Source organism: Sander lucioperca, chromosome 7, assembly GCF_008315115.2.
Source record: "Sander lucioperca isolate FBNREF2018 chromosome 7, SLUC_FBN_1.2, whole genome shotgun sequence".
Taxonomy (NCBI): Eukaryota; Metazoa; Chordata; class Actinopteri; order Perciformes; family Percidae; genus Sander; species Sander lucioperca.
In genome coordinates, this window is record NC_050179.1 from 32,005,901 (window position 1) to 32,032,395 (window position 26,495).

At 41.3% G+C, this 26,495-nt stretch overlaps 1 protein-coding gene across 2 annotated transcripts in view; it reads right to left on the reverse strand.

Moving 5' to 3' along the window:
* LOC116034644 (Na(+)/H(+) exchange regulatory cofactor NHE-RF3-like) overlaps nucleotides 1-26,495 on the reverse strand; it is a 116,274-nt gene that overhangs the window by 78,271 nt on the left and 11,508 nt on the right. For both annotated transcript variants that reach the window (XM_036003359.1, XM_036003358.1), the window contains exons 3-6: nucleotides 26,316-26,377; nucleotides 25,993-26,204; nucleotides 20,398-20,469; nucleotides 8,770-8,902 (exon numbers count right to left, since the gene is read on the reverse strand). In XM_036003359.1, coding sequence (XP_035859252.1) covers nucleotides 8,770-8,902; nucleotides 20,398-20,469; nucleotides 25,993-26,204; nucleotides 26,316-26,377 — 479 coding nt within the window. The remainder of the gene's footprint in view (nucleotides 1-8,769; nucleotides 8,903-20,397; nucleotides 20,470-25,992; nucleotides 26,205-26,315; nucleotides 26,378-26,495) is intronic.

A 26,495-nucleotide genomic window follows, 5' to 3' on the forward strand; every position in this document is an offset into this window, starting at 1 on the left:
AGGAAAACATAAATCAGCGCCTATGACACCATTTACAACAACCTGACCACCTCCCCTGCTCCTTCAACCACCACACCTGCCTCCCCACTCCACCCTCTCAGTCACTCTCTCATTTCTCTCTGCTGTCCCCTGTGGTCAGGGGGGTTAAGAAGTTTGTTTATTGTAGAGAATTGTTAAAGGTAGTCTGTGTATGCATGGAGATGAACTGTTAACCACTACATTTGCAACGGCAATGTACCGCAGACGTCGCGGCTCACACTGTACCGCAGACCTTGCGGATCAAACCTCTCGATATTCACCAATGTTTGCCCCCCCCACGTAATGCTTTAGGTCCCGCTTTTTCTCCCTGGGTCATCGGGGGCGAGTGGCGCAGCTTCCCGGGGCGTCGGGGGCGACTGGCATCGGAGGCTTGGACCCCGTCATAACTGCTTGCAGTTCTAGTTAGGGTTTTTCTACTGATTAATCATCATCATCATACATTATTAGGGGTCCAAGCCCGAGTCTGTAAGAACGGGCAATAGCAAAGCTATGCCGTTCGTACAGCAGGGCTGTAGAACCCTGTTGTTTTTCTACTGATTGATCATACATTATTTTTCTTCTCCACCTAAAACTCCGACTACAGCCTAAGCCATACATAGTGGGGGGTTGGCATTTTCAGGAATGGTCCAAAACTCCGCAAGGACCTCAGGCGCAAAAATAGACCCACTTCCACCGCTAGGTGGCGCTATAGCAGAAAAAACTTGTTTGGCCCTATAACTCCCACACCGTACACCTTACATTCAAAAACCATACATCCCCGTGTTCCCTGGATCCAACTGAGTCATGTGATATAGGCCACGCCCAAAAAGTTAATAAAAAGAATTTTGATAGGATAAAAATTGCGCATATTACGCACAAACAAATTTGTGTAGCTAACTATGAAAACACCAACTTTGCAATATCTCGGCCAAAATAAATGCCATCAACGCCAAACTTTAGATTCTTGTTTAGCATGACCCTCTGAAGGTCACCCACCCGTTTTACAAAAATGGCCACTAGGGGGCGCTACAAGTACAAAAAGTTTATATCTCAAGAACCGCTAATCAGATTTTTACAAAATTCGATGGGTACCATCTAGGGACACTCCTGAGGTCATCTCTAGAGTGGGGTACTGAGGGGTCAAATTGGGCGTGGCCTATGGGACCCACGTCTACATTTACTACTTACACTAACGTGAACAACTTTACATTTACAGGGTAGATAGACAATGGGTCATGGACCACACCTACCAAAAATTACACATGTGGACCACTAGGTGGCGCTATAATGTTTTTTTGCCTTTAACTCCCACATTACACATCGCACATTAGAAATCCTTACATCCACATGGTCCTTGAATCAAGCTGAATCACATGATATAGGCCACGCCCATTTCCACTTAAATTGTTTTCCGCAATATCGCGCAATGCGCAAAACCAACTTTTTCTAACTCCTCCTAGGCCGTGTGACGGATCAGCACGAAACCTGGTAGGAAGCATCTCCAGATGGACCTGACCAAAAGTTACTCAAGGAAATTTGCTACGTTAAAGTTTGCGCATTTGACGACCAAACAAATTTTCCTAGCTAGCTACCAGACACGTATCATAACATATCTCGACCAAATTAAATGTTATCAGCAAATAACTTGAGATCATTGTTTAACATCCCACTACGATGCTCTGTACTAAATCTGGCAAAGATCGGCCTTTAGGGGGCGCTATAAGCAACATTTATTTGTTTTGGCCAATAACTCAATGCTTTTGAATGGGGAATTTGCAATTGCAATATCTCTGCCACAGTAAATGCAATCAACACAAAACTTGTGATGCTAGTTCGGCATGACGCTCAGAGGCTCTCTACCAAATTTAGCAAAGATCGGCCATTAGACGTGTTTTGGCCCTTATTAGTGTTGTCATTTAAATTATACAATTCGTAAAGAGGAAAAGTTTTTGTAACTTTAGAAAGATGCTGAAAAAAATTATTGTTTGTCGTATTCTCAAAATTCTGATTGTTCCTGAATGCGACAAAATGGTTTTGTGATGGGACAGGTTTCAAATCTCACATACAACATATTTGATTTTTATAAAGTGTAAAAAAAACATCAGGGGTCATCAACTACATTTTTCCAAGGGCCAGGATTTTTCTAAGCAGACACTCTGGAGGCCGGACTTTCAAATAAAGAAAATAAAATGAATTTATACCAAATATGCCTATTCTTTTTTTTTTTATTTATTATTTTGTCTGTTTTGGTCTTATAATACCTCCATAGTTTTACCGCTCCAGCAGAGAGTTTGGTTTGTTCAGCCAGCTGTTAAGTTTAGAAGAATTTGTCCAAATTTCAAGATTCCTGGCAAACTAAGATAAACAGTTAGACTACAAACTGACAGCTTTTGTTTTAGTGTGTTTGTAAAAATGCGTTATTTGCAGATTGAAATATCGCTTTCTACATGTTTATGCCTGTCTATACAGGTGAGTGCATTGATAACTACAGGATGACCTAAATTGAGGACAGCTACACTCGTTATTTTTATTAAGTGCAATGATAAGTTAAAGTCCAATAAGTACTTTATTAAACCGTATGAATGTGTGTCCCAGGCCAGGATAGGAAATTAACTAACAATGTAAAGATCAACAAGCCACTGACAATGACAGATATGTTCATATTTGATTCATTCAATACATTCTTATTTTGTGTCTTAAATCCACCAGCCATTTTCATATTTTACCAACATTTGCAGCATCCTGAGCCTTTGGACTGGATTGCTAAGAGAACCTGATAAATATGATAACCTGATGTTTTTTAAATATGTCATTAGTTACTTAGCTGTTTTAAATTAAGTGGTTAAGTAGTGTATTGTTTAGTTACTGTATATAGCATACATGTTTGTCAAAGTTAGAAAACAAAAATATATTGTAATGTGATATATTAAATATAAAATAGACAAGAATATCAGTAACTGTAATTGTTTCCAACCACGCAGTTATCCTGCTGCAGCTGATATTGAGGGATATTTAAAAAGCACAACTAAAAACTATAGTTATAAACATGATAGAGAAATCATAGGGAAGGAAAAAATTGTATAATGGTAATGAAGCTTTACTAAAATGCTCCACATCATCAGTGTTGTAAAGAAAACTGCTGTTTTCAAAAAAAAAAAATTAATGTGACACAAATGATCTACTGGGATGTAGAGCATGCCCAAGATGGGTGACGTTAGTGAAATGAGGACGGATAAGGTTGGGACTGGGAACAGACTGGGAAGAAAAACGATACCGCTGAGATAGGAAGTTATCTGAAAATTAAAATGTCGGGGCTTTAATATCATCTCTTGACATATAACACCCTGCAAAGTAAAGCAGCTTCTTCATCAACGGGATCATCGACACAAGGAAATGCCATGTTTTTAGAAAAAAAAAACATTTTATAATCTGCCTAACATGGTTAATAAACCAACACAATGTTTTTTATTCATGCCGATAACAAACTGGTCTAAAATGCGCCTGATACAGACTGACTGAATGAATGAGGAAATGAGAGACTGTTGTGTCAGAGGGAGGAGACTGAGAGAAACTTGAGGTTTCTTGAAGAAAACCTGCTCCCGACCAGGCTCTGTAACTGACTCTGAGGTGAAGTTACCTCTCTTTCTGAAACCGAAAACCCAGAGTTTCCCTCATCTCAGGGTTAACAAACTCAGAGTTTTCACTAAACCTGCTTTTTGAAACGGGGCCCAGGTGTGATATTCAGATGTACCGATCCTATGCAGGTGTTGTTACACGTGGTCTGCCACTGCGAGGATGACCAGCTGTGCTTCCTGTCTCCCTGTAGCACTGTCTTAGGCGTCTCACAGTAAGGACATGGCAATGTATTGTTAATTGTGGGTAGTGTAGTTTTTTCTCATAAGATCGCGGGAGAGTTATGTTTTTTTTTTAAACTAGGTTGAGCCACATGTCTCAGCTTACTACAGAAAAAATCCAGAAGCCAAAAGACTCAAAAACTGATTTTATATGAATTCTTTTCTACATATATGTCTGTGCGTTTTTCTGATTTCCATTTGAAAAGTGCAAAGAAAAAAGCCAATAAAGTACAAAATAAAACACTTCTCAAATACACAAACACATCCACATCAATCATACACATACTTGAAATAAATATATACATACATATATAGAAATAAGTCATTATAAACTGCACAGGGTGTGATATGCTTATAGGAGGCCCTGTTTTTGCTTTGACACAGCTCCAGCCATTACAGGGTTAAAATTTCACTGGCACATTTGGTCTCTACCGACTTGTCTGCTCATTGGCTAAAAATGTAGACGGGTTTTATAGCATTTAAATGTAACTGGTCCGAGCGAATGTCGCTCGAGTACACGTGGGCCAAAACGCGTCAGAGGAGACTTCAGCTTTCTTATTGGTGTATCACAGCCAAACCTGCACCGATTGGCTTATACCAGGTATCCATGAAAACCTTAGAAGTCAGAGAACAGAGTGACGCCCACATCAAGTTGCTAGGACCCTCAGGAGAGAAGCGAGCAGCGTTAGAAGTGCCAAAATGAAAAACAGTTCAGCGATTTCCCGTTTTGATTCGGCCAGAAACGTCAAGATTGTGAGGCGAACAGCTCGTTTTGGATATAATGGCTTGGATATTCCATTTCCTTGGACTCTTGGGGATTTAATAAAAAAAAGTTTTGGGCAAAAAATCCACGCAGTGGCTAAAGGGAAGGAAACAGGTAAGGATGCACTACACATGGGCTGCGCTGTTTACGCTGTATTGTTTTATTTATTATAACTTTGTAGCAGTTGCTGCTACTGCTGTAAATCATCTTATGCTTTCTGTGTGGGCTTAATGGAATCCTGAGACTCTAAGCTTTCAATTGTGTGTCGCATGGCTGTATATTTTGAAGATTTAATGCTTTAAAGTTATAAAAACGTTTATAAATAGAGATTACAGCGACGCCACAGCCACAAGCTGTGCCGTAGACGGCACAGTGAAACTCCACCTGACAAAGTTTCTACAACCTTCACAGTGGACAAATGCAACTCTTTTCTCTCACTTTTTCAATCCAAAATCTACACCATTCATAGGCGGCGATACAATATATGCAATTGCAGTTGGTGCTAAATGGAGCATCTGTCATAGTGTGATTGGTTATGTCGGTGGCATTGATGCTTAATTTCCCATGAAGCACCCACGGAGGAAAACATAAATCGGCGCCTATGACGCCATTTGCAACAACGTGACCACCTCCCCTGCTCCTTCAACCACCACACCTGCCTCCCCCCTCCACCCTCTCGGTCACTCTCTCATTTCTCTCTGCTGTCTCCTGCGGTCAGGGGGGTTAAGAAGTTTGTTTATTGTAGAGAATTCTTAAAGGTAGTCTGTATATGCGTGGAGGTGAACTGTTGACCGCTACGTTTCCAACGGCGACGTACCGCAGGCTCGCGCCTCTCGATATTTCGCGACGTTTGCCTCCCTGCCGCCCGGCTTCGGATTCCGCTTTCGCGCGTTCCCCTGGGCGTCAGGGGCGACTGGCGTGGGTGGCTTGGGCCCCGTCATAACTGCTTGCAGTTCTAGTTTTCCATTATTCTTCTCCACCTAAAACTCCGACTACAGCCTAAACCGTACATGGTGGGGGGTTGCTAAGGACCTCAGGTGCAAAAATGTACCCACTTACACCACTAGGTGGCGCTATAGCAGAAAAAAACGCGTTTGGCCCTATAACTCCCACACCGTACACCGGACATTTAAAAGCCATATATCCACACGTTCTGTCGGTACACGATCCGTTCTGCCTGCATGATCCGTTCTGCGCATTCGCAAGATAATACTGTTTTACCGATGATACAACCTGCACGATCTGTTCCACGCTAGCCTATGGCTAGCCTCCACCGGGAAGCTAACGTTAGTTTAGCTAACAGCTAATTCGGCTAACCGCTAGCTGACAGCTTGATTCAGTCTAAAATAACGTTAACTCAAACGTAATGGGAAAAGCAGGCTACAGCTAACTTAAGACTTCACACTAATAACAATAAAGACAAGTATTGAGTGATTGTATTTTAAATGAGCACAAGTAAAGTAGAACTGACGTAACAGCTGTTATATATGTTAACGTTTATTTTCACATTTTATTTTGAGGGTCTTTTAAAGTTATTACATGCTGTCTCAGCTAGCTGTTAGCCGAATTAGCTGTTAGCTAAACTAACGTTAGCTTGCCTGTGGAGGCTAACGGCAGACCGCTACAATCAGCTAGCGGTTAGCCGAATTAGCTGTTAGCTAAACTAACTAGCTTGCCTGTGGAGGCTAACGGCAGACCGCTACAATCAGCTAGCGGTTAGCCAAAGTAGCTGTTAACTAAACTAACGTTAGCTTGGCTGTCGACCGGAAGCGTGGAACAGATCGTGCAGTGTCGTAAATCCTCGTACAACAGCGCATGCGCGAACATTTTGCGCATGCGCAGAACGGATTGTGCAGGCAGAACGGATCATGTACCGACACGTTCCCTGGATCCAACTGAATCACGTGATATAGGCCCCGCCCATTTCCGGCTGGACTTTTATGCATGAAAAATCGTGATTTATCAAAAACCTATTTTTTCGATCTCCTCCTAGACCGTGTGACCGATCTGCCCGAAACTTGGACCGTAGCATCTCCAGACTGACCTGACAAAAAGTTAATAAAAATATTTTTTATAGGATAAAAATTGTGCATATTACGCACGAACAAATTTGTGTAGCTAACCATTAAAACACCAACTTTGCCATATCTCGGCCACAATAAAATCTATCAACGCCAAACTTTAGATTCTTGTTTGCCATGACCCTCTGGAGGTCCCTCACCCGTTTTATGAAAATTGGTCACTAGGGGGCGCTACAAGTACAAAAAGTTTATATCTCATGAACGGCTCATCCGATTTTTACAAAATTTGATGGGTACCATCTAGACGTTTTTTGTTTTTACTTTTGCATGCTCCGCTGGTTTTTTACAATAAACAAACTTCTTAACCCACCTGACAAAGTTTCTACAACCTTCACAGTGGACAAATGCAACTCTTTTCTCTCACTTTTTCAATCCCAAACCTACACCTGCCTCTCCCCCTCCACCCTCTCAGTCACTCTCTCATTTCTCTCTGCTGTAGAGCTGCTTGTAACATAAATGTAATCATATGTGTCGTGATTTCCCTGGCAGACAACTCACGTAATAGAGTTGTAACACAGACTAGCTACAGCTAGAAAAGCTGCATGTAAACGATGGAGATACTAAGAGCTAATTTCGGTTTCATTGACATTGTTCATACTGCTCAGAGAAATATATTAAAAACACAAACCTCCGTTGCTTCTCTCCTATGCTGTAAACATTGCCTTACACTATTAATCTCGTAATATACAGAATAACAGTAGTACTGATACTTTACTAACATTAGCTTGCATATGTTTGGGAATGGTGGGGGGCTAGAAAGTAATATTCAGTTGTCATATACAATTTCACCGCTAGATGGGAGAAATTCTTACACAATGTAGCTTTAAGGAATATTCTAACATTTTGGGAACTACTTAGTGAGATGTTCAGATTGCTATAAATCTCTGTCTCTGTGTTCAGTACAGAGCTGGAGATAGGACATGGTTAGCCTAGCTTAGCATTAAGACTGGAAGCAGGGGGAAACAGCTTGCCTGGCTCTGTCCAATGTAGAAACACACACCTTCAACACCTCTAAAGTTTGACAGTTTGTGGTTTGTGTTACATGCTGGAACTATTTCTTGGAAGCTTGAAGCTTCATAGTGTCATCACAGTGAGGTTGTCAAGTGTGATACATAGATCAAAACCAAAACCTGTGCTCACCAAATGACAGATGGATCCAAATGGCAGATGGATTCAAAAGAACAAGTTAACTATCATCATTGGTTTTTACAGTTTGGAGTGAGGAATCCATAATTCCAGCTTCTAACTGAACACAACATCAACTTTAACAGAAATCCAGCCTCAGGACCTTTTCATGCTGGGTGCTTCTAGAGAGCAGGGGTGAACTAAGACAAATTAGTGCAAGGAAATGAATCGGTAATGGTAAATGGATCGTCACAACATCTGCTGACATTTATGCTGATTGGCTTGCTTGTGAAGTAGTATGTGTGTTTTGTCTTCAGAGAAGCTGTAAGTGAGTTGTAACATTCCAGCCTGGTCTCACAGAATTCCGTGAAATGATCACGAACTGTTAACAGCGCATTACGTGGTGGTGGCACAGAATGTGTGAAAATTCCGTGTGGCCACCATGGAAAACAATGGCAATGTAAAGTCAATGAGAAGATGACGTAGCATTAAGAGCGACTACAGTAGCGAGTAGTATGTAAGGCTGAAATTCCGCATAAGGAGGTTGGTTGGGGTGATGGATGGGTCAAACACAGGACTTTCACCCAGGAGACCAGGGTTCGTATCCCGCATGTCACGTTTCCAAAAGTCACTTTCTTCTTTTCCTGAACCAAACCGTCCCGTTCTTCCGGAACCGTAAGCCCACCCATGACCTTTTCCTTAACTTAAGGGGCCGTGTTTATTTAATGGAATTCTTCCGTGGGCCCATCACGGAATTTTCGGCGATCCGTGTTCGTTTCACGGAATTCTTCTGTGGGCCCATCACGGAATGTTTTGCGACTCCGTGAAACTGCCACAGATTGTGAGTTAAGGGGCTGTGTTCATTTCACGGAATTCTGTGAGATCAGGTTGAACATTCTGTCAAACAATGACAGCAGTGTTTTGGTACCTTCCACTGAGACGATGGTTATCCCCAGGCCATGTACCGGGTGTCTGCTGATGTGACACAGTCTGGGTCTCGACCAGCGGTCCCCTTTGGAGGCCTTGGCCAGCATCTGCAGGTCCATGCCAAGAGACAGTGACTGGAGAAGAGAAACATAAGTAGGATTCAACTCTATCTGCAAGGATTGAAGCTAGAATACGACCAACTGCTGCTAGAAAAAGCTAATAAGGTTAGGTATAACGTAAATAAATTAAGATACACATCATCAAATAAGACAGGTATGCAGTTATCCTCTTTGGTAAAGAAGATGTCTAAAAGAGAGACTATCACACCAAAAGATCTAGTGAATAACTCTGTAGTTAGAGACAACAAACTTATTAACCAAGAATTTGCTTCCTTTTATGAAAATTATATTCTACTGAAATTGAAGGTCAAACAGATAAACAAAAGAATTTCTTAAAATTAGTTGACATTAAAAAGTTATCAGAGCAACATAAAACTACATTGGCCAAAGAGATTTCCTTGATGGAAATCAAAAAGGCAATTGAAAGCTTCCCAAAAGGCAAAGCTCCAGGCATGGATGGGTTACCTCATTTTATTCAACATTCTGGCCCCAAATTAAATTAAGTTATAAAACAAGCCACTACAAATGAAATCCTGCCACCTTCAATGTATAAGACTATTATTAATGTAATTCCTAAACCAGGTAAAGAGTGCAATAAACCCTCTGATTTCAGACCAATAAGTCTAATAAATTGTGATAATAAAATAATTACAAAAGTTATAAATAACAGAATAACCGAAATACTTCCATCAATCATTCATTTTAACCACACAAGGTTTATGAAAGATAGACAGTTAAAAATCAATGTTACAACCTGTATATCTCTAACGCAATTTGCTAAAAAAGAAAAACTAGTTGTGACACTGATGGTGGTAGATGCTGAAAGCATTTGACCATTTAGAGTGGAACTACCTGTATGACGCTTTAGCTGCATATAACTTCCCAAACTAAATAATAATTAAAGCTGCAAGCAGCGATGGACGGGCCCTCGCTCCTCTGCGCGTGTCGGGGTTACCGGCGGTCGCCGCTCCTTGCGACCGTGCATTTGCGCGGCACTCAGACACCGCAAATCGTCACCAATGAAAAGGGAACTCCATGCTGAGTACAATGATACCTCACACAAGATGCTACGTCATACAGTTTATTAGCTGTTAAAGGGGGCGTGGCTAAAGCATGGGGGTCGGGGCAAACCTTTACCAATAAAAAAGGAAGTCTCTGCTGAGTTCATTGATACCTCACATAAGACTCTACCATAAACGGGTCACCATGTATGAAGGGGGGCGTGGCTAAGCACAGAGGGGCGGGCCAAACAATCACCAATGAATAAGGAACTCTCTGCTGAGTTCAATGATACCTCACACAAGGGTATACCTTAAACGGTGTAAATGCTATGAAAGGGGGCGTGGCTTAAGCATAGGGGGCGGGCCAAACCATCACCAATGAAGAAGCAACTCTCTGCTGAGTTCAATGACACCTCACACAAGACTCTACCTTAAACGGTACAAATGTTATGAAAGGGGGCGTGGCCTGAATAAGTGGGCGTGGTTATATTATAGGGGCCGGCTCATTATCACATGTAGACCACACATTCGAAGTTTCATGTAAATCGGATGATGTTGGTCATATAAGGCGCATTTCCTGTTGCCAGCAGGGGGCGCTATGACCAAAAGTCAAATTTGGCCTTTAGGTGTCCTCAGGCCTGGACCCTTGTCAATTGTGATAAATTTCGGGCAGATACGACAACGTACACTCAAGTTACAACAACTTCTTTGTTCATCACTAAACACTCAAAATGGCCGCCACGCCACGCCCACACCGCCTGACGAAAAGTTTTTCTTTTAATAACTTTTCATCTTTCAGGTGTTGGGATGATACAGGCCAAGCTTGAAGTACATCGGATGAAACCTCTAGGAGGAGTTTGTTAAAGTATGGCACCTTGACTTTTAGGCCTACTTCCTGTTGCCACTAGGGAGCGCTATGACTTTAAGTAAATATCGGCCTTTATTTGACCTCAGGGTTGGACTCTTATGAATCCTGGAAAGTTTCGAGCGAATTGGACAATGTACACTCAAGTTACAGCCACTTCCTGTTTTGGTGGCGAAACACACAAAATGGCCGCACCGCCACGGCTACGCCCTATGACGAAAAATTTTTCTTTAAACAACTTTTCATCATTAACTTCTTAAGATGTTACAAACCAAATTTGAAGTTGATCGGATGAAATCTCTAGGAGGAGTTCGTTAAAGTACGATATGTGGAACTGGCCAAAATCGCACTAATTCTGAACTTTCAATTCAAAATGGCGGACGTCCTGTTGGGTTTAGGATATGGCTCCAATGACGTTTTGTGTGCGACTTGATTTGATACACGAAAGGGGGCGTGGCTTGAACATAGGGGGCGGGCCAAACCATCACCAATGAAGAAGTAACTCTCTGCTGAGTTCATTGATACCTCACACAATGGTCAACCTTAAATCGTTCAAATGTTATGAAAGGGGGCGTGGCTTAAGCATAGGGGGCGGGCCAAACCATCACCAATGAAGAAGCAATTCTGCTGAGTTCAATGATACCTCACACAAGGGTCTACCTTAATCGGTTCAAATGTTATGAAAGGGGGCATGGCTTAAGCATAGGGGGCGGGCCAAAACATCACCAATGAAGAAGCAACTCTCTGCTGAGTTCATTGATACCTCACACAATGGTCAACCTTTAATCGTTCAAGTGTTATTAAAGGGGGGCGTGGCTTAGCCATAGGGGGCGGGCCTAACCATCACCAATGAAGAAGCAACTCTCTGCTGAGTTCACTGATACCTCACACAATGGTCAACCTTAAATCATTCAAATGTTATGAAAGGGGGCGTGGCTTAAGCATAGGGGGCGGGCCAAACCATCACCAATGAAGAAGGAACTCTCTGCTGATTTCATTGATACCTCACACAATGGTCAACCTTAAATCGTTCAAATGTTATGAAAGGGGGTGTGGCTTAAGCATAGGGGGCGGGCCAAACGATCACCAATGAAAAATTAACTCTCTGCTGAGTTCAATGACACCTCACACAAGACTCTACCTTAAACGGTACAAATGTTATGAAAGGGGGCGTGGCCTGAGTAAGTGGGCGTGGTTATATTATAGGGGCCGGCTCATTATCACATGTAGACCACACATTCTAAGTTTCATGTAAATCGGATGATGTTTGTCATATAAGGCGCATTTCCTGTTGCCAGCGGGGGGCGCTATGACCAAAAGTCAAATATGGCCTGTAGGTGTCCTCACTCAAAATGGCCGCCACGCCAACACCGTCAGACGAAAAGTTTTTCTTTTAATAATAAAGTATAGCACCTTGACTTTTAGGCCTACTTCCTGTTGCCACTAGGGGGCGCTATGACTTTAAGGAAATATCGGCCTTTATTTGTCCTCAGGGTTGGACTCTTATGAATCCTGAAAAGTTTCGAGCCAATCGGCCAATGTACACTCGAGTTACACCCACTTCCTGTTTCGGCGGCGAATCGCACAAAATGGCCACCCCGCTACGGCCATGCCCTATGACGAAAAGTTTTTCTTTTAACAACTTTTCATCTTTAATGTCTTAAGATGACAAAGACCGAATTTGAAGTTGATCGGATGAAATCTCTAGGAGGAGTTCGTTAAAGTACGACATGTGGAAATGGCCAAAATCGCACTAATTTCGAACTTTGAAATCAAAATGGCGGACTTCCTGTTGGGCTTAGGGTATGGCTTCAATGACGTTTTTTGTACATCTTGACATGATACATATGTGTACCAAGTTTCGTGAGTCTACGTTAAGCGCACTGCAGGGGCTCAATGTTTTTTAACATTGTAGGGGGCGCTAGCGAGCCATTTTAGCGCCTATTCCCGAAACCCTTAAAATACGTAAATTTTCTCACACAAGACTCTACCTTAGATGGGTCAGCATTTATGAAAGGGGGCGTGGCTTGAACATAGGGGGCGGGCCTAACCATCACCAATGAAGAAGTAACTCTCTGCTGAGTTCATTGATACCTCACACAATGGTCAACCTTAAATCGTTCAAATGTTATGAAAGGGGCGTGGCTTAAGCATAGGGGGCGGGCCAAACCATCACCAATGAAGAAGCAACTCTCTGCTGAGTTCAATGACACCTCACACAAGACCCTACCTTAAACGGTTCAAATGTTATGAAAGGGGGCGTGGCTTAAGAATAGGGGGCGGGCCAAACCATCACCAATGAAGAAGCAACTCTCTGCTGAGTTCAATGACACCTCACACAAGACTCTTCCTTAAATGGGTCACCAGTTATAAAAAGGGGCGTGGCTAAATTATAGGGGCCGGGTCAACCCATCACCAATTAAAAAGGAAGTCTCTGCTGAGTTCAAGGATACCTCACACAAGGGTCTACCTTAATCGGTTCAAATGTTATGAATGAGAGCGTGGCTTAAGCATAGGGGGCGGGCCAAAACATCACCAATGAAGAAGGAACTCTCTGCTGATTTCATTGATACCTCACACAATGGTCAACCTTAAATCGTTCAAATGTTATGAAAGGGGGTGTGGCTTAAGCATAGGGGGCGGGCCAAACATCACCAATGAAGAAGCAACTCTCTGCTGAGTTCAATGACACCTCACACAAGACCCTACCTTAAACGGTTCAAATGTTATGAAAGGGGGCGTGGCTTAAGAATAGGGGGCGGGCCAAACCATCACCAATGAAGAAGCAACTCTCTGCTGAGTTCAATGACACCTCACACAAGACTCTACCTTAAACGGTATAAATGTTATGAAAGGGGGCGTGGCCTGAGTAAGTGGGCGTGGTTATATTATAGGGGCCGGCTCATCACATGTAGACCACACATTCTAAGTTTCATGTAAATCGGATGGTGTTTGTCATATAAGACGCATTTCCTGTTGCCAGCGGGGGGCGCTATGACCAAAAGTCAAATATGGCCTGTAGGTGTCCTCAGGCCTGGACCCTTGTCAATCTTGACAATTTTCAGGCAGATACGACAACGTACACTCAAGTTACAACAATTTATTTGTTCATCGCTAAACACTCAAAATGGCCGCCACGCCACGGCCATGCCCTATGACAAAAAGTTTTTCTTTTAACAACTTTTCATCTTTAATGTCTTAAGATGGCACAGACCGAATTTGAAGTTGATCGGATGAAATCTCTAGGAGGAGTTCGTTAAAGTACGACATGTGGAAATGGCCAAAATCGCACTAATTTTGAACTTTGAAATCAAAATGGCGGACTTCTTGTTGGGCTTAGGGTATGGCTTCAATGACGTTTATTGTACATCTTGACATGATACATATGTGTACCAAGTTTCGTGAGTCTACGTTAAACGCACTGCAGGGGCTCAATTTTTTTAATTTTGTAGGGGGCGCTAGCGAGCCATTTTTGCGCGCCTTTTCCCGAAACCCTTAAAATACGTACATTTTCACCAGACTTGATGAGACCTCCAAATTTGGTGAGTTTTTGAATATGTTAAGCCCCTCAAAAAGCCAATTCATTTGCCGGGAAAAAGAATAATAATAATTAAAGCTGCAAGCAGCGATGGACGGGCCCTCGCTCCTCTGCGCGCGTCGGGGTCACCGGCGGTCGCCGCTCCCTGCGACCGTGCATTTGCGTGGCACTCAGACACCGCAAATCGTCACCAATGAAAAGGGAACTCCCTGCTGCGTTCAATGACACCTCACACAAGACTCTACCTTAGATGGGTCAGCATTTATGAAAGGGGGCATGGATTGAACATAGGGGGCGGGCCAAACCATCACCAATGAAGAAGTAACTCTCTGCTGAGTTCATTGATACCTCACACAATGGTCAACCTTAAATCGTTCAAATGTTATGAAAGGGGGCGTGGCTTAAGCATAGGGGGCGGGCCAAACCATCACCAATGAAGAAGGAACTCTCTGCTGTGTTCAATGACACCTCACACAAGACTCTTCCTTAAATGGGTCACCAGTTATAAAAAGGGGCGTGGCTTAAGTATAGGGGCCGGGTCAACCCATCACCAATTAAAAAGGAAGTCTCTGCTGAGTTCAATGATACCTCACACAAGGGTCTACCTTAATCGGTTCAATTGTTATGAAAGGGGGCGTGGCTTAAGCATAGGGGGCGGGCCAAAAAATCACCAATGAAGAAGGAACTCTCTGCTGAGTTCATTGATACCTCACACAATGGTCAACCTTAAATCGTTCAAATAGTATGAAAGGGGGCGTGGCTTAGCCATAGGGGGCGGGCCTAACCATCACCAATGAAGAAGCAACTCTCTGCTGAGTTCATTGATACCTCACACAATGGTCAACCTTAAATCGTTCAAATGTTATGAAAGGGGGCGTGGCTTAAGCATAGGGAGCGGGCCAAAACATCACCAATGAAGAAGCAACTCTCTGCTGAGTTCATTGATACCTCACACAATGGTCAACCTTAAATCGTTCAAATGTTATGAAAGGGGGTGTGGCTTAAGCATAGGGGGTGGGCCAAACATCACCAATGAAGAAGCAACTCTCTGCTGAGTTCAATGACACCTCACACAAGACCCTACCTTAAACGGTTCAAATGTTATGAAAGGGGGCGTGGCTTAAGCATAGGGGGCGGGCCAAACGATCACCAATGAAGAAGGAACTCTCTGCTGAGTTCAATGACACCTCACACAAGACTCTACCTTAGATGGATCAGCATTCATGAAAGGGGGCGTGGCTTAAGCATAGGGGGCGGGCCAAACCATCACCAATGAAGAAGCAACTCTCTGCTGAGTTCAATGACACCTCACACAAGACTCTACCTTAAACGGTATAAATGTTATGAAAGGGGGCGTGGCCTGAGTAAGTGGGCGTGGTTATATTATAGGGGCCGGCTCATTATCACATGTAGACCACACATTCTAAGTTTCATGTACATCGGATGATGTTTGTCATATAAGGCGCATTTCCTGTTGCCAGCGGGGGGCGCTATGACCAAAAGCCAAATATGGCCTGTAGGTGTCCTTAGGCCTGGACCCTTGTCAATCGTGAGAATTTTCGGGCAGATACGACAACGTACACTCAAGTTACAACAATTTATTTGTTCATCGCTCAACACTCAAAATGGCCGCCACGCCACGCCCACACCGTCAGATGAAAAGTTTTTCTTTTAATAACTTTTCATCTTTAAGGTGTTGGGATGATAGAGACCAAGTTTGAAGTACATCGGATGAAATCTCTAGGAGGAGTTCGTTAAAGTATAGCACCTTGACTTTTAGGCCTACTTCCTGTTGCCACTAGGGGGCGCTATGACTTTAAGTAAATATCGGCCTTTATTTGTCCTCAGGGTTGGACTCTTATGAATCCTGGAAAGTTTCGAGCCAATCGGACAATGTACACTCGAGTTACACCCACTTCCTGTTTCGGCGGCGAAACGCACAAAATGGCCGCCCCGCCACGGCCATGCCCTATGACGAAAAGTTTTTCTTTTAACAACTTTTCATCTTTAATGTCTTAAGATGGCACAGACCGAATTTGAAGTTGATCGGATGAAATCTCTAGGAGGAGTTCGTTAAAGTACGACGTGGAAATGGCCAAAATCGCACTAATTTCGAACTTTCAATTCAAAATGGCGGACTTCCTGTTGGGTTTAGGGTATGGCTCCAATGACATGTTTTGTACATCTTGACATCATACATATGTGTACCAAGTTTCGTGAGTCTACGTTAAATGCACTGCAGGGGCTCAATTTTTTTAACATTGTAGGGGGCGCTAGCGAGCCATTTTTGCGCGCCTATTCCCGAAACCCTTAAAATACGTAAATTTTCACCAGACTTGATGCGACCGCCAAATTTGGTGAGTTTTTGAATATGTTAAGCCCCTCAAAAAGCCAATTCATTTGCCGGGAAAATAATAATTCCTTCAGTTTCAATAGGGCCTTCGCCGCTGTCGGCGCTCGGGCCCTAATAATTCCTTCAGTTTCAATAGCGCCTTCGCCGCTGTCGGCGCTCGGGCCCTAAAAATGATCAAAACTGTATACAAGTCCCCTGTGGCATATGTCTATTCAAATGGTATTCTACTGGAGGCAATTCAGATAACTAGGGGCACAAGGCAGGGATGTCCACTATCCCCATCACTCTTTGCCTTGGCTGTAGAGCCGATGGCTCAGAAAACTTGCCAATCAGATATGATAGAAGTTATTAATGTTGGAAGTAAATGTTATAAACCATTCCATATCTAATGAAAATTATTGATCAGTACTCAAAAATATCTGGTTACAAAATGAACATAGAAAAGACAGAACTTCTATCAACAACAGGACTTTTGCCTTAAGATCACAACTTATTAAAATACAACTTTAAATGGCAAAAGGAAAGGATTAAATATCTAGGGTGTTATATCAGTTTAGATAAAGCAAAACTATATAAAGATAATTTCTCACCACTAATTAAGGATCTTAAGGCTAGTCTAGATAAATGGACTGACCTGCCTATTAACTTAATTGGCAGAATTAATTTGCTTAAACTGATATGGCTTCCTAAATTTCTGTTCATCTTCCAGACAATACCAGCGATCCCCCCTAAGGATTTTCAAAAAACCCATTAATAAGCTATTCAGTTTTTTCATCTTGTCAAATAAGGCTCATAGATTGAGTAGGAAACTACTTCAGAATAAGAGAAAAGAAGGAGGGCTAAAATTCCAAAATCTTGAGCTATACTACTATTCTGCTCATGTATATTAAAAAAAGCATTAACAGATCAGAGGGAGATATGTGGGCAAACACAGAGGATCATCAGCTTGGGAAAAAAAAACTTTATTTACAAAGTGGAAAATTAAAAATGTGTGTTTGTCACAAATAGCACATAAAGAACATGGGAGAGATTAAAACATTCTGGGGATAGAAATCACTGTTCCAAAGAATACATGCTTGTGGAATAACCCATCCATCACCATACAGAAGGAGGAACTGAAGTGGAGATCATGAAGTGACAAAGGAATAACAACTATTGTAGATATTACCTCCCATACCAGTATAAAGCCATTTGAACAATTGGTAATAGAATTCAATTGAACTAATAAGGAGCGTTTTAGATATCTTCAATTAAAGAACTGGATAACAGATAACTTTGACTTAAACTATACTGTAATAGGCCTACAGAACCCTCAGCTACTCAGAGGCTATTCCTAAGCTCAGGAGAAAACAAGAAATGAATAGGGAAAGTGTACAAACACCTTATAGAAGCACAGGCAGATAATTATTCACTCCAAAAACTATATGAGGGTTGGAACAAAGATCTTAAAATAAATAACTCTGATATAACCTGGAAAGATTGCCTAAATATAACCAACACCATTACCACCAATGAGAATCTGCGTCTTATACAATACAAGCTCATGACAAGAATACAATGCCTATAAAAAGTATTCACCCCCCTTGGATGTTTCACCCTTTTGTTTTTTTCATACATGAAATCATGGTCAATATAATTTGGCTTTTTTGACAAGAATTTGCAATAAAAAACTCTTTAATATCAAAGTGAAAACTGATTTTTACAAACTAATGTCAATTAATTAAAAATATATAAGGTAAAGAAGATGATTGCATAAAGATTCACCCCCTTTAAAGTGACTGACCTAATTCAACAGAAGTCCAGCTAGTTGATGCCAGCAGTGTCACAATTAGTGAAATGGAGATCAACTGAGTTCAGCTGATGTGTGTCAAGTGATTGTAGTATAAAAAAAACACCTGTCTGGGAGGTCCAGTCTCTGATTCATCAGTATTCCTACTACAATTGCAACATGAAGAAAAAGGAACACTCTAAGCAACTCAGAGAAAAGGTCATTGAAAAGTGTCAGGAGATGGCTACAAAAAGATCTCCATCTCACTGGACATCCCATGGATTTCAGTTAAATCCATCATTCAGAAATGGATGGAGTATGGCACTTGTTTAAATCTGCCTAGAGCTGGCCGTCCTCACAAACTGAGTGACCGGGCAAGAAGAAGACTGGTGAGGGAGGCCAGTAAGACACTTACGACCACTCTGAAAGAGTTAAAAGCTTCAGTGGCTCAGATGGGAGAGACTGTACATACAACAACTGTTGCCCGGGTTCTTCACCAGTCAAAGCTGTATGGGAGAGTGGCAAAGAGAAAACCACTGTTGAAAAAAGCTCATGTGAAATCGCCCAAAGGCATGTGCTAGACTCCAAGGTCAATTGGGAGAAGGCTCTTTGGTCTGATGAGACAAAAATTGAGCTTTTTGGCCATCAGACTAGACACTATGTTTGGCGAACACCAAACACAGGCCCTGGAAAGCTTGTAAAGGTAGAGGGGAACATGAATGCAGAAAAATATTGCCAAATCCTAGAGGATAATCTGACTCAGTCTGCAAGAGAACTAGAACTTGGGAGAAGATTTATTTTCCAGCAAGACAACGACCCCAAGCATACAGCAAAAGCTACACAGAAATGGTTCAAAGACAACAAGTTGAATGTTCTGGAGTGGCCAAGTCAAAGCCCAGATCTCAATCCAATTGAGAATTTGTGGCTGGACTTGAAAAGAGCTGTTCACGCCCGATCCCCGAGCAACATTACAGAGCTTGAGAGTTTTGCAAGGAAGAATGGAGAAAAATAGCAGTGTCCAGATGTGCCAGCCTGATTGAAACATATCCACACAGACTCAGTGCTGTAATTGCAAACAAAGGTGCATCTACTAAATACTGACCTGAAGGGGGTGAATATTTATGCAATCATCTTCTTTAACTTATATATTTTTAATTAATTGACATTAGTTTGTAAAAATCCGTCTTCACTTTGATATTAAAGAGTTTTTTTTTTTGCAAATTGTTGTCAAAAAAGCCAAATCATATTGACCATGATTTCATGTATAAAAGAAACAAAATGGTTATGGGGGGGGGGGGGGGGGAATACTTTATGAATACTTACAATGAGGCATTACATCCCTCATAGTTGTGTTTACTTTGGCAATTCAATTTAATTAAGTGTACAAGACAAAAAACTGGAACAAGTGTAATCCCTGGGCAGCCATGATCCACTCACACAAAGTTAAGGCATGCCACACTTGTTATAGTGTTAATATAGTGTTATGATATCAGTCTAGGTCTTTCAGGTTTTGATAATGGTCAGAACTGATATAACATATGACACATGAGGGGGGCGTGTTTGTGTGATACTGATTTAATCCAGCCCAAAGTAGGAAGACAGAAGCGAGCACACTACAGGCTACAATGATTCTCATTACAAAGATGTTTGATTAAAGAGACATTTTGTTGTTTCCCACCACACAACTTTTTGTAAATACACCTTTTAAAACCTGAATTACAACACTGAGAGCGAGCTCGCAGAGAAGTCATCAAGGGGCAGTTAAACACAGCACAACCCTCTAGAAGTAGGAAAGACATACACTCATGCAGGCCAGTTTAGGAATCATGCTACGTTAAATGTAGCTTGTAACAATAGTATAATGTCAATTCTCAGTGGTATGTCGCTGCTGATAGACTGCAATGTGACATATAAAAACAATATGTCATTTGTGTTTGACTGGCACATAACCCCTCACATACGTCATGTTAATCCTCAAACAGTACCTGTTCGTACTCTTCCTTCCTCAACACCAGGAGGAACAAGTGTAAGCTGCATGACTGGATCTTCCTCACCATCTGGTAATTACAGAGAGACAGACAGAGACACAAATGGTTGATGATAAATGGTGAATAAACTCAATTTCATTTTTAATCACTACAAGTGCTTATGGTACTAATGTGCGTCCCTTCTTAGATGCTATTTAATTTAACAGTAACATAAGGAAACATGCACGCCAAAACCTTTAGATCAGTCCAGTCTGTTTACTTTTAACTAAATTCTAAAGGAAACCAGTGATCAAGCAATTACTAATAGTGTTTTAAGATGGTGTCTGTTTTGTCTCTGTCATCATCCAGCTAACCACAAATAACATGTGACCTCTACCAAAATGTTTACATGTATGGTGTGTCTCAGAGTAATACACCCATTCACAATTAAAGTAAATTACTTCTGTAATTTTTAATAGTGTGTAGATGGAAACTAAGCTCTAGAATCACTCCACTAACACAAGCAATCTGAATAACAACAGACATAGACATTTTGTTTAAACAAAGGAAGAAGTATGGAGTTATATTTATTTTAGTCAATATCCTCGACATTCCACTTCCGGGATTGCTCCATTGCCGATGGAAATTCTGCCGGATTTCACTCATTTAGGGCGGATATCCATTGCCTTGGGCTTTCTTTGTGTTGGCATTTTAAACTCTGGTCGATTTATGAGGACTATAGTTAACCTTTTCTCAGATCTCTGCAGGGTAAATCCAGACAGCTAGCTAGACTATCTGTCCAATCTGAGTTTTCTGTTGCATGACTAAAACAACTTTTAAATGTTCACGTTCCACCAAAACAAGTTCCTTCCCGATGCTATTTTGCAGAGGTGCCGTTGCTCCATATGGAGCTTAGCGCCACCCATGATGATTGTGATTGGTTTAAAGAAATGTCAATAAACCAAAGCATGTTTTTCTCCCATTCCGGAATGCTGTCTGGACTAGCCAGACCTTCCTCTGCGGCGCCGCGGTGGAGGATTTGTTTCTCAATTCTGAGTGTGATGGGGCATTTTGAGCACAGAAAAAAATTTTTCTCCAAGCACATAAATTATAATTTGTACGAAGAAATATTCTCACGCAGAGAATGTTTAAATTGGAGCAAACACAAATCTATTCTGTGCTCAATTAATGTATCTTCATTTTTTCTTTTTTTATCCACATTATCGATTGATCATCTATTTGTGGATAGTGCTGCAGGCTCACTGCAAACTACACTCGTATCTGTTGAACCGCTAAAAAGAAGATAATAAAAGAAGGGAAGTGGGCTCCATGGTATAATTCCCAAACCAGTAACCTAAAACAAACTGCTCTGCTGGAGCGACATGCACCTCAGCCAGGGGATAAAACAAAATCTCTATGGGCCCCTTCCCACATCCACAGCTATTCATTGTAGCATCTTTTTGGTCCTTCCTCACATGAGGGCCCTGGGTACTCACTCCCCTTTCCTCCCCCAAACCGACACCCCTGGCCACCGAGGGAAGCCACACACTGTTGATATGGACACACTGCCCACACTGCCATGACACAGAGCTGGATTTAATTCAGCAAAATACCTCTTTAATAAAGGAAAATAAGAACAACCCCAGGTTTCTTTTCAGCACTGTAGCCAGGCTGAAGTAGAGTCACAGCTCTGTGTATTCCTATAGCCCTCAGTAGTGACGACTTCATGAGCTTCTTTACAGTTTTTTTCGATTGCTAAACGACACTGGTCATAACTGAAGCCACATGTGCAAAACCCTAACTACATTCTGCATTACCAACAGTCACCTGAGCTAAACAGTTCACATCACCTCCAAAACTCAATCCAAGCAACACAGCTCTTCTCACATGTCTCAAAATAGGCTCAGTGCAGCCAAACACTATGAACAATTCTCATCTAGGTAACACACACTGTCACTCAGAACACACTGAGAGGAAAAACACTAGCATCAAACACCAATATAGAAAATACAAACTTTTCATCTTTACAGTTTGTATAATTTAAGTGACTTTACAGTAATCAATATTTTCCATTAAAAAAGAGTGAAATTATTTTTTTTCCTTTTTTATTTTATACAAGTTTTGAGATAAACAAGAATGAATGAAAATCCTCAGTTTGCTTACCTACAGTAAATAGATATATACATTTTTGTTTTGTCTCAAGTAATTTACGTAATTACTGGAAATGTTACAAACTAAAGGTACGTAATAATCCAGAAGTTTTACAAGTTTTTTTATTATCAAATTGGATGTCTTCTCTTGCCATGGACCTACATTATCTATAAATACAAATGACTGTGATGTTCCCATTGCTTACACCTCCATTACTTTGTGAAAAACAGTAAGTGTGCAGTTTTACTATAGTAAAGGAAGTGTTTTTCACATTTTTACAACTGTGTATGTAACCTCAGACATCTTGCCTGGACATATTGGTATCTTTGTTCTTTTACCTGTTCACTGTTTCTCTCAAATGGTACAATGTACCACTGTCTATATTGTTTGTTTATAGTGTGTATATATTATTTGTTTTGTATGAGTAAACACATTGTGAGCAATGTATAATCCAAAGAAAAATTCCTCGTATGTGTCCTCATACCTGGCAAATAAAGCTGATTCTGATGTATAACTGTTTCATTCTTATTTGGTAATTCTTTATTTCCAAAAAAGGCGTTATGAGCTTTCCCTATATACTGTATACAGTATTGTGTTCACTAACAAGTCTAGAACAAGAAACCATTGCAATCAACAGTGTTTGAAATGCACCAGGCTGAAATCCGTAATGTTTTGAATGCGTGGTTAACAGTTTTGACAGCAGTGTGTTAGCGTTTGAACAAAGTGCTGTAAATCCACAGTGTTGTGCAGGTTGTGGTTAGAGCCATGGGATAAGTATGTAGAGTTTTGAAAACTGTGTTCAAGCAATGAGTAGAGTTTTGCACTGTAATAACATTTTAACTATTAGAGATACAATTTATTACACAGGGCATATGTGTGTGTGTGTGTGTGTGTGTGTGTGTGTGTGTGTGTGTGTGTGTGTGTGTGTGTGTGTGTGTGTGTGTGTGTGTGTGTGTGTGTGTGATGCGTTCATCACGTTAATGTAGCTGGTAAAGGTGGGGCTTAATTATTTTATATACTGCAGGGTAGCTTAATATATAATAATTGTCGAGAGTTTCAGGGGATGTAGGACCCAAATGCAAGATGGCAGAAAACAAGAGTAATCTGAAGGATTTATTAAAATGAAATCCAATGAACAAAAGGTGTCCTGGAACAGCAGGCAAAATTCCAACAAAAAACAGAAACAGGCAGAATCCAAAACAGGAACAGGCAAAACATCAGGAACACCGAGACCAACAGGGTAGATGACACACAGACACTCCAAACAACATACAATGATCTGACAACAGACAAGGGAAAGAGAGAGACTAAATACAAGAGGTAACAAGGACTAACAAGGGACAGGTGATACAACAGGTGGAACACATCAGGGCGGGGCAGAACAATCAGACAGGCGGGAAAACAGAAAACAGGAAGTAAACTGGACAAGACAAGTGAGAACAAACAGATTACAAAATAAAACAGGAAACACAAAGTCACAAGCGTGACAATAATGCATCATAATTTGTTAGTTGAATATATTTTGTAGTAATAATCTGAATCTACAAAGTAACTAGACCTGTCAAATAAAGTGGCGTAAAGAGTAGAATATTTGCCTCTGTGATGTAGTGCAGTAGTAGTATGAAGTAGCATAAAATAGAAATACTGAAGTAAAGTACCTCAAAAGTGTTTAGTACTTGAGTAAATACACTTTCGTTACATTCCACCACGGATCAGAATGTTTGTGGGTGTGGGTGGGAGTAGAACACACACACACACACACACACACACACACACACACACACACACACACACACACACACACACACACACACACACACAGATTAAGAAAGAGAGACCGGAGAGATAAGGATGTTACATTGACGCAAACTCAAACATTTCAAGTGTTAGCGATTTAACTTTTAAAATGAATACCTTTGTTCCCGGAAATAGCCTGGTCCCAAATAGCTAGCTGATAGCAAATTGCGTGTATACTCTAGCATTGTTAGGAGATGCAACTATGTCATGGCATGTATAGCTCAGGACCCAAGGAAGAGTTTTCAGTATTTAAGTTGTTTGGATGAGTGGTTCTGGAGAAAGCTGAAAGCAGCAATACCAAACCAAGAGTGAGTGTATGGCTGCAGCCTGGAGACCTCCTGTCTCATGCAATCCCGTCTCATGCCTCCTGTCTCATGCCTGGGCGTGTCCAACGGTAAATATTCAGAATAAGACGGTAAATTCAGATGTTCAGAGTACAAAATCGTGAATTATTTTCTAAATGAAGTCACGGTTAAGTTAGTGAGCATGATGCAATTAATTGAACGCCGTTTAAACTCTTAAATTAACGATAGCCATACATAGCCTATAGTTGGCAGATTTGTGGATGTTAATGTTGTCTCCCTGATGTTAACGTTTGTTGCTTCTTTGATGAAACCTGCGATGACTACTTTTTTTTTTTATTAATGCTTTATTTGCAAGTTTATAACAGTAAAAAAAGGACCGCGTAACATCAAAATGTATGCCAAATGCAAAAAACATAGCTCAACAATGAAGCCACCCACATAATGCTAAAAATAATACCATTTTACAATTATAACATATGAGACCACAGAAGAGTAGGCTACAATAAAAAGGTGTTCATGCCTCCCATTAGAAGGGGATCAGATATCTAAAATTTAGATAAGAGGAGGTTAACCAATATTTTATTATAGGCTAAATCTTTTTAATCTTTTATAATTTTGAAAGCTGCATTTATGGATTTTAACAAAAATTCAACAAAAATTAGGATTAATATAAAATATTGGTTAGCCTCCTCCTTTCTGAAATTATGAAACATTTAAAACTGCATCAGCGTTTAACGTTGACGTTTGTTTACTTGAGAGGGTTTAATTTCGAGGTCCGAAAGGCACATCACTGACGTGAGGCCTCCTCAAGCGTAATGTTGTGATTATACAACAAGGGTTACCAACAAAATAAGTGATAATCAATCTGTATTCATATTGTGGAGCAATTCACTCTTGAAATACAAAAAAACAAAACAGACAGGATTTCTAGTCACTCCCTGTTTAGTCAGCCAGACAATTTGAGCTATAGCTTTGTAGAGACCGTGGGATTTCTCAAACTGAATAAATCCCGCCCGCACATATAAACACAAAACTGCTTTGCTAGCTCCGTCGTATTGTAACTAAGACATCTGCTGAAAAAATTATTGTATTCATTAGCATGATTGCCGTACTGTTTAGTTGAAAAACATCCAAAACACCAAAGTACGAAAACATAGCTGACCAGACGCAAGCTTTTATTTTGAAAAGCCGAACCCCGGGAAAGCACCAGCCGGGAGGGCATGAGACAGGAGGCATGAGACGGGAGGTCTCCAGGCCGCAGCCATACCCGACTCATACCGAAGGTCAAGCAATCAGCCCATTCCAAACAGGCATGTTTGGAATGGGATCTGCATTAGTATACCAAATTCTAGACTCTAACCCTGTAGAAGTCTATGTTGTCCACATATTCTTCGTTGACCTCCAGCACTCGGTCTCCGTCTCTGAGGCCGCTGTGCTCTGCAGGACTCCAAGGCTCAACATCTCTGATCTCAAAGCCTTGGCTGCGCTGGTCCATGTGCAGATAGAAACCAAAGCTCTGCCCCTCCAGACGCTTCAGTTGGCACAGTCTGGGCATGGGGCTCTGATCAGGCTCTGCACACATGGTTAGTACAGATAATTAACACTAGGGGGACACTGGAAAATTATTTTAAGAGTGCAGGTTTAAAAGGTTGTGTATGTAAAGGCATGTGTATTAAACATCACCAGGATCATCAGTGATGACCAGAGCTGGATTATCTATCCCTTCCTTTGGATTGAAGGTGAAACTGATGTAAGGAGAAAAAATGCAGAGTCAGTATGTCAGTGTAGCAGAGCAGGGGAATTTCATATAGAATTCATTTTAATAAAAGAAACTACACTGTATACAGAATGTCTGTCTATAAC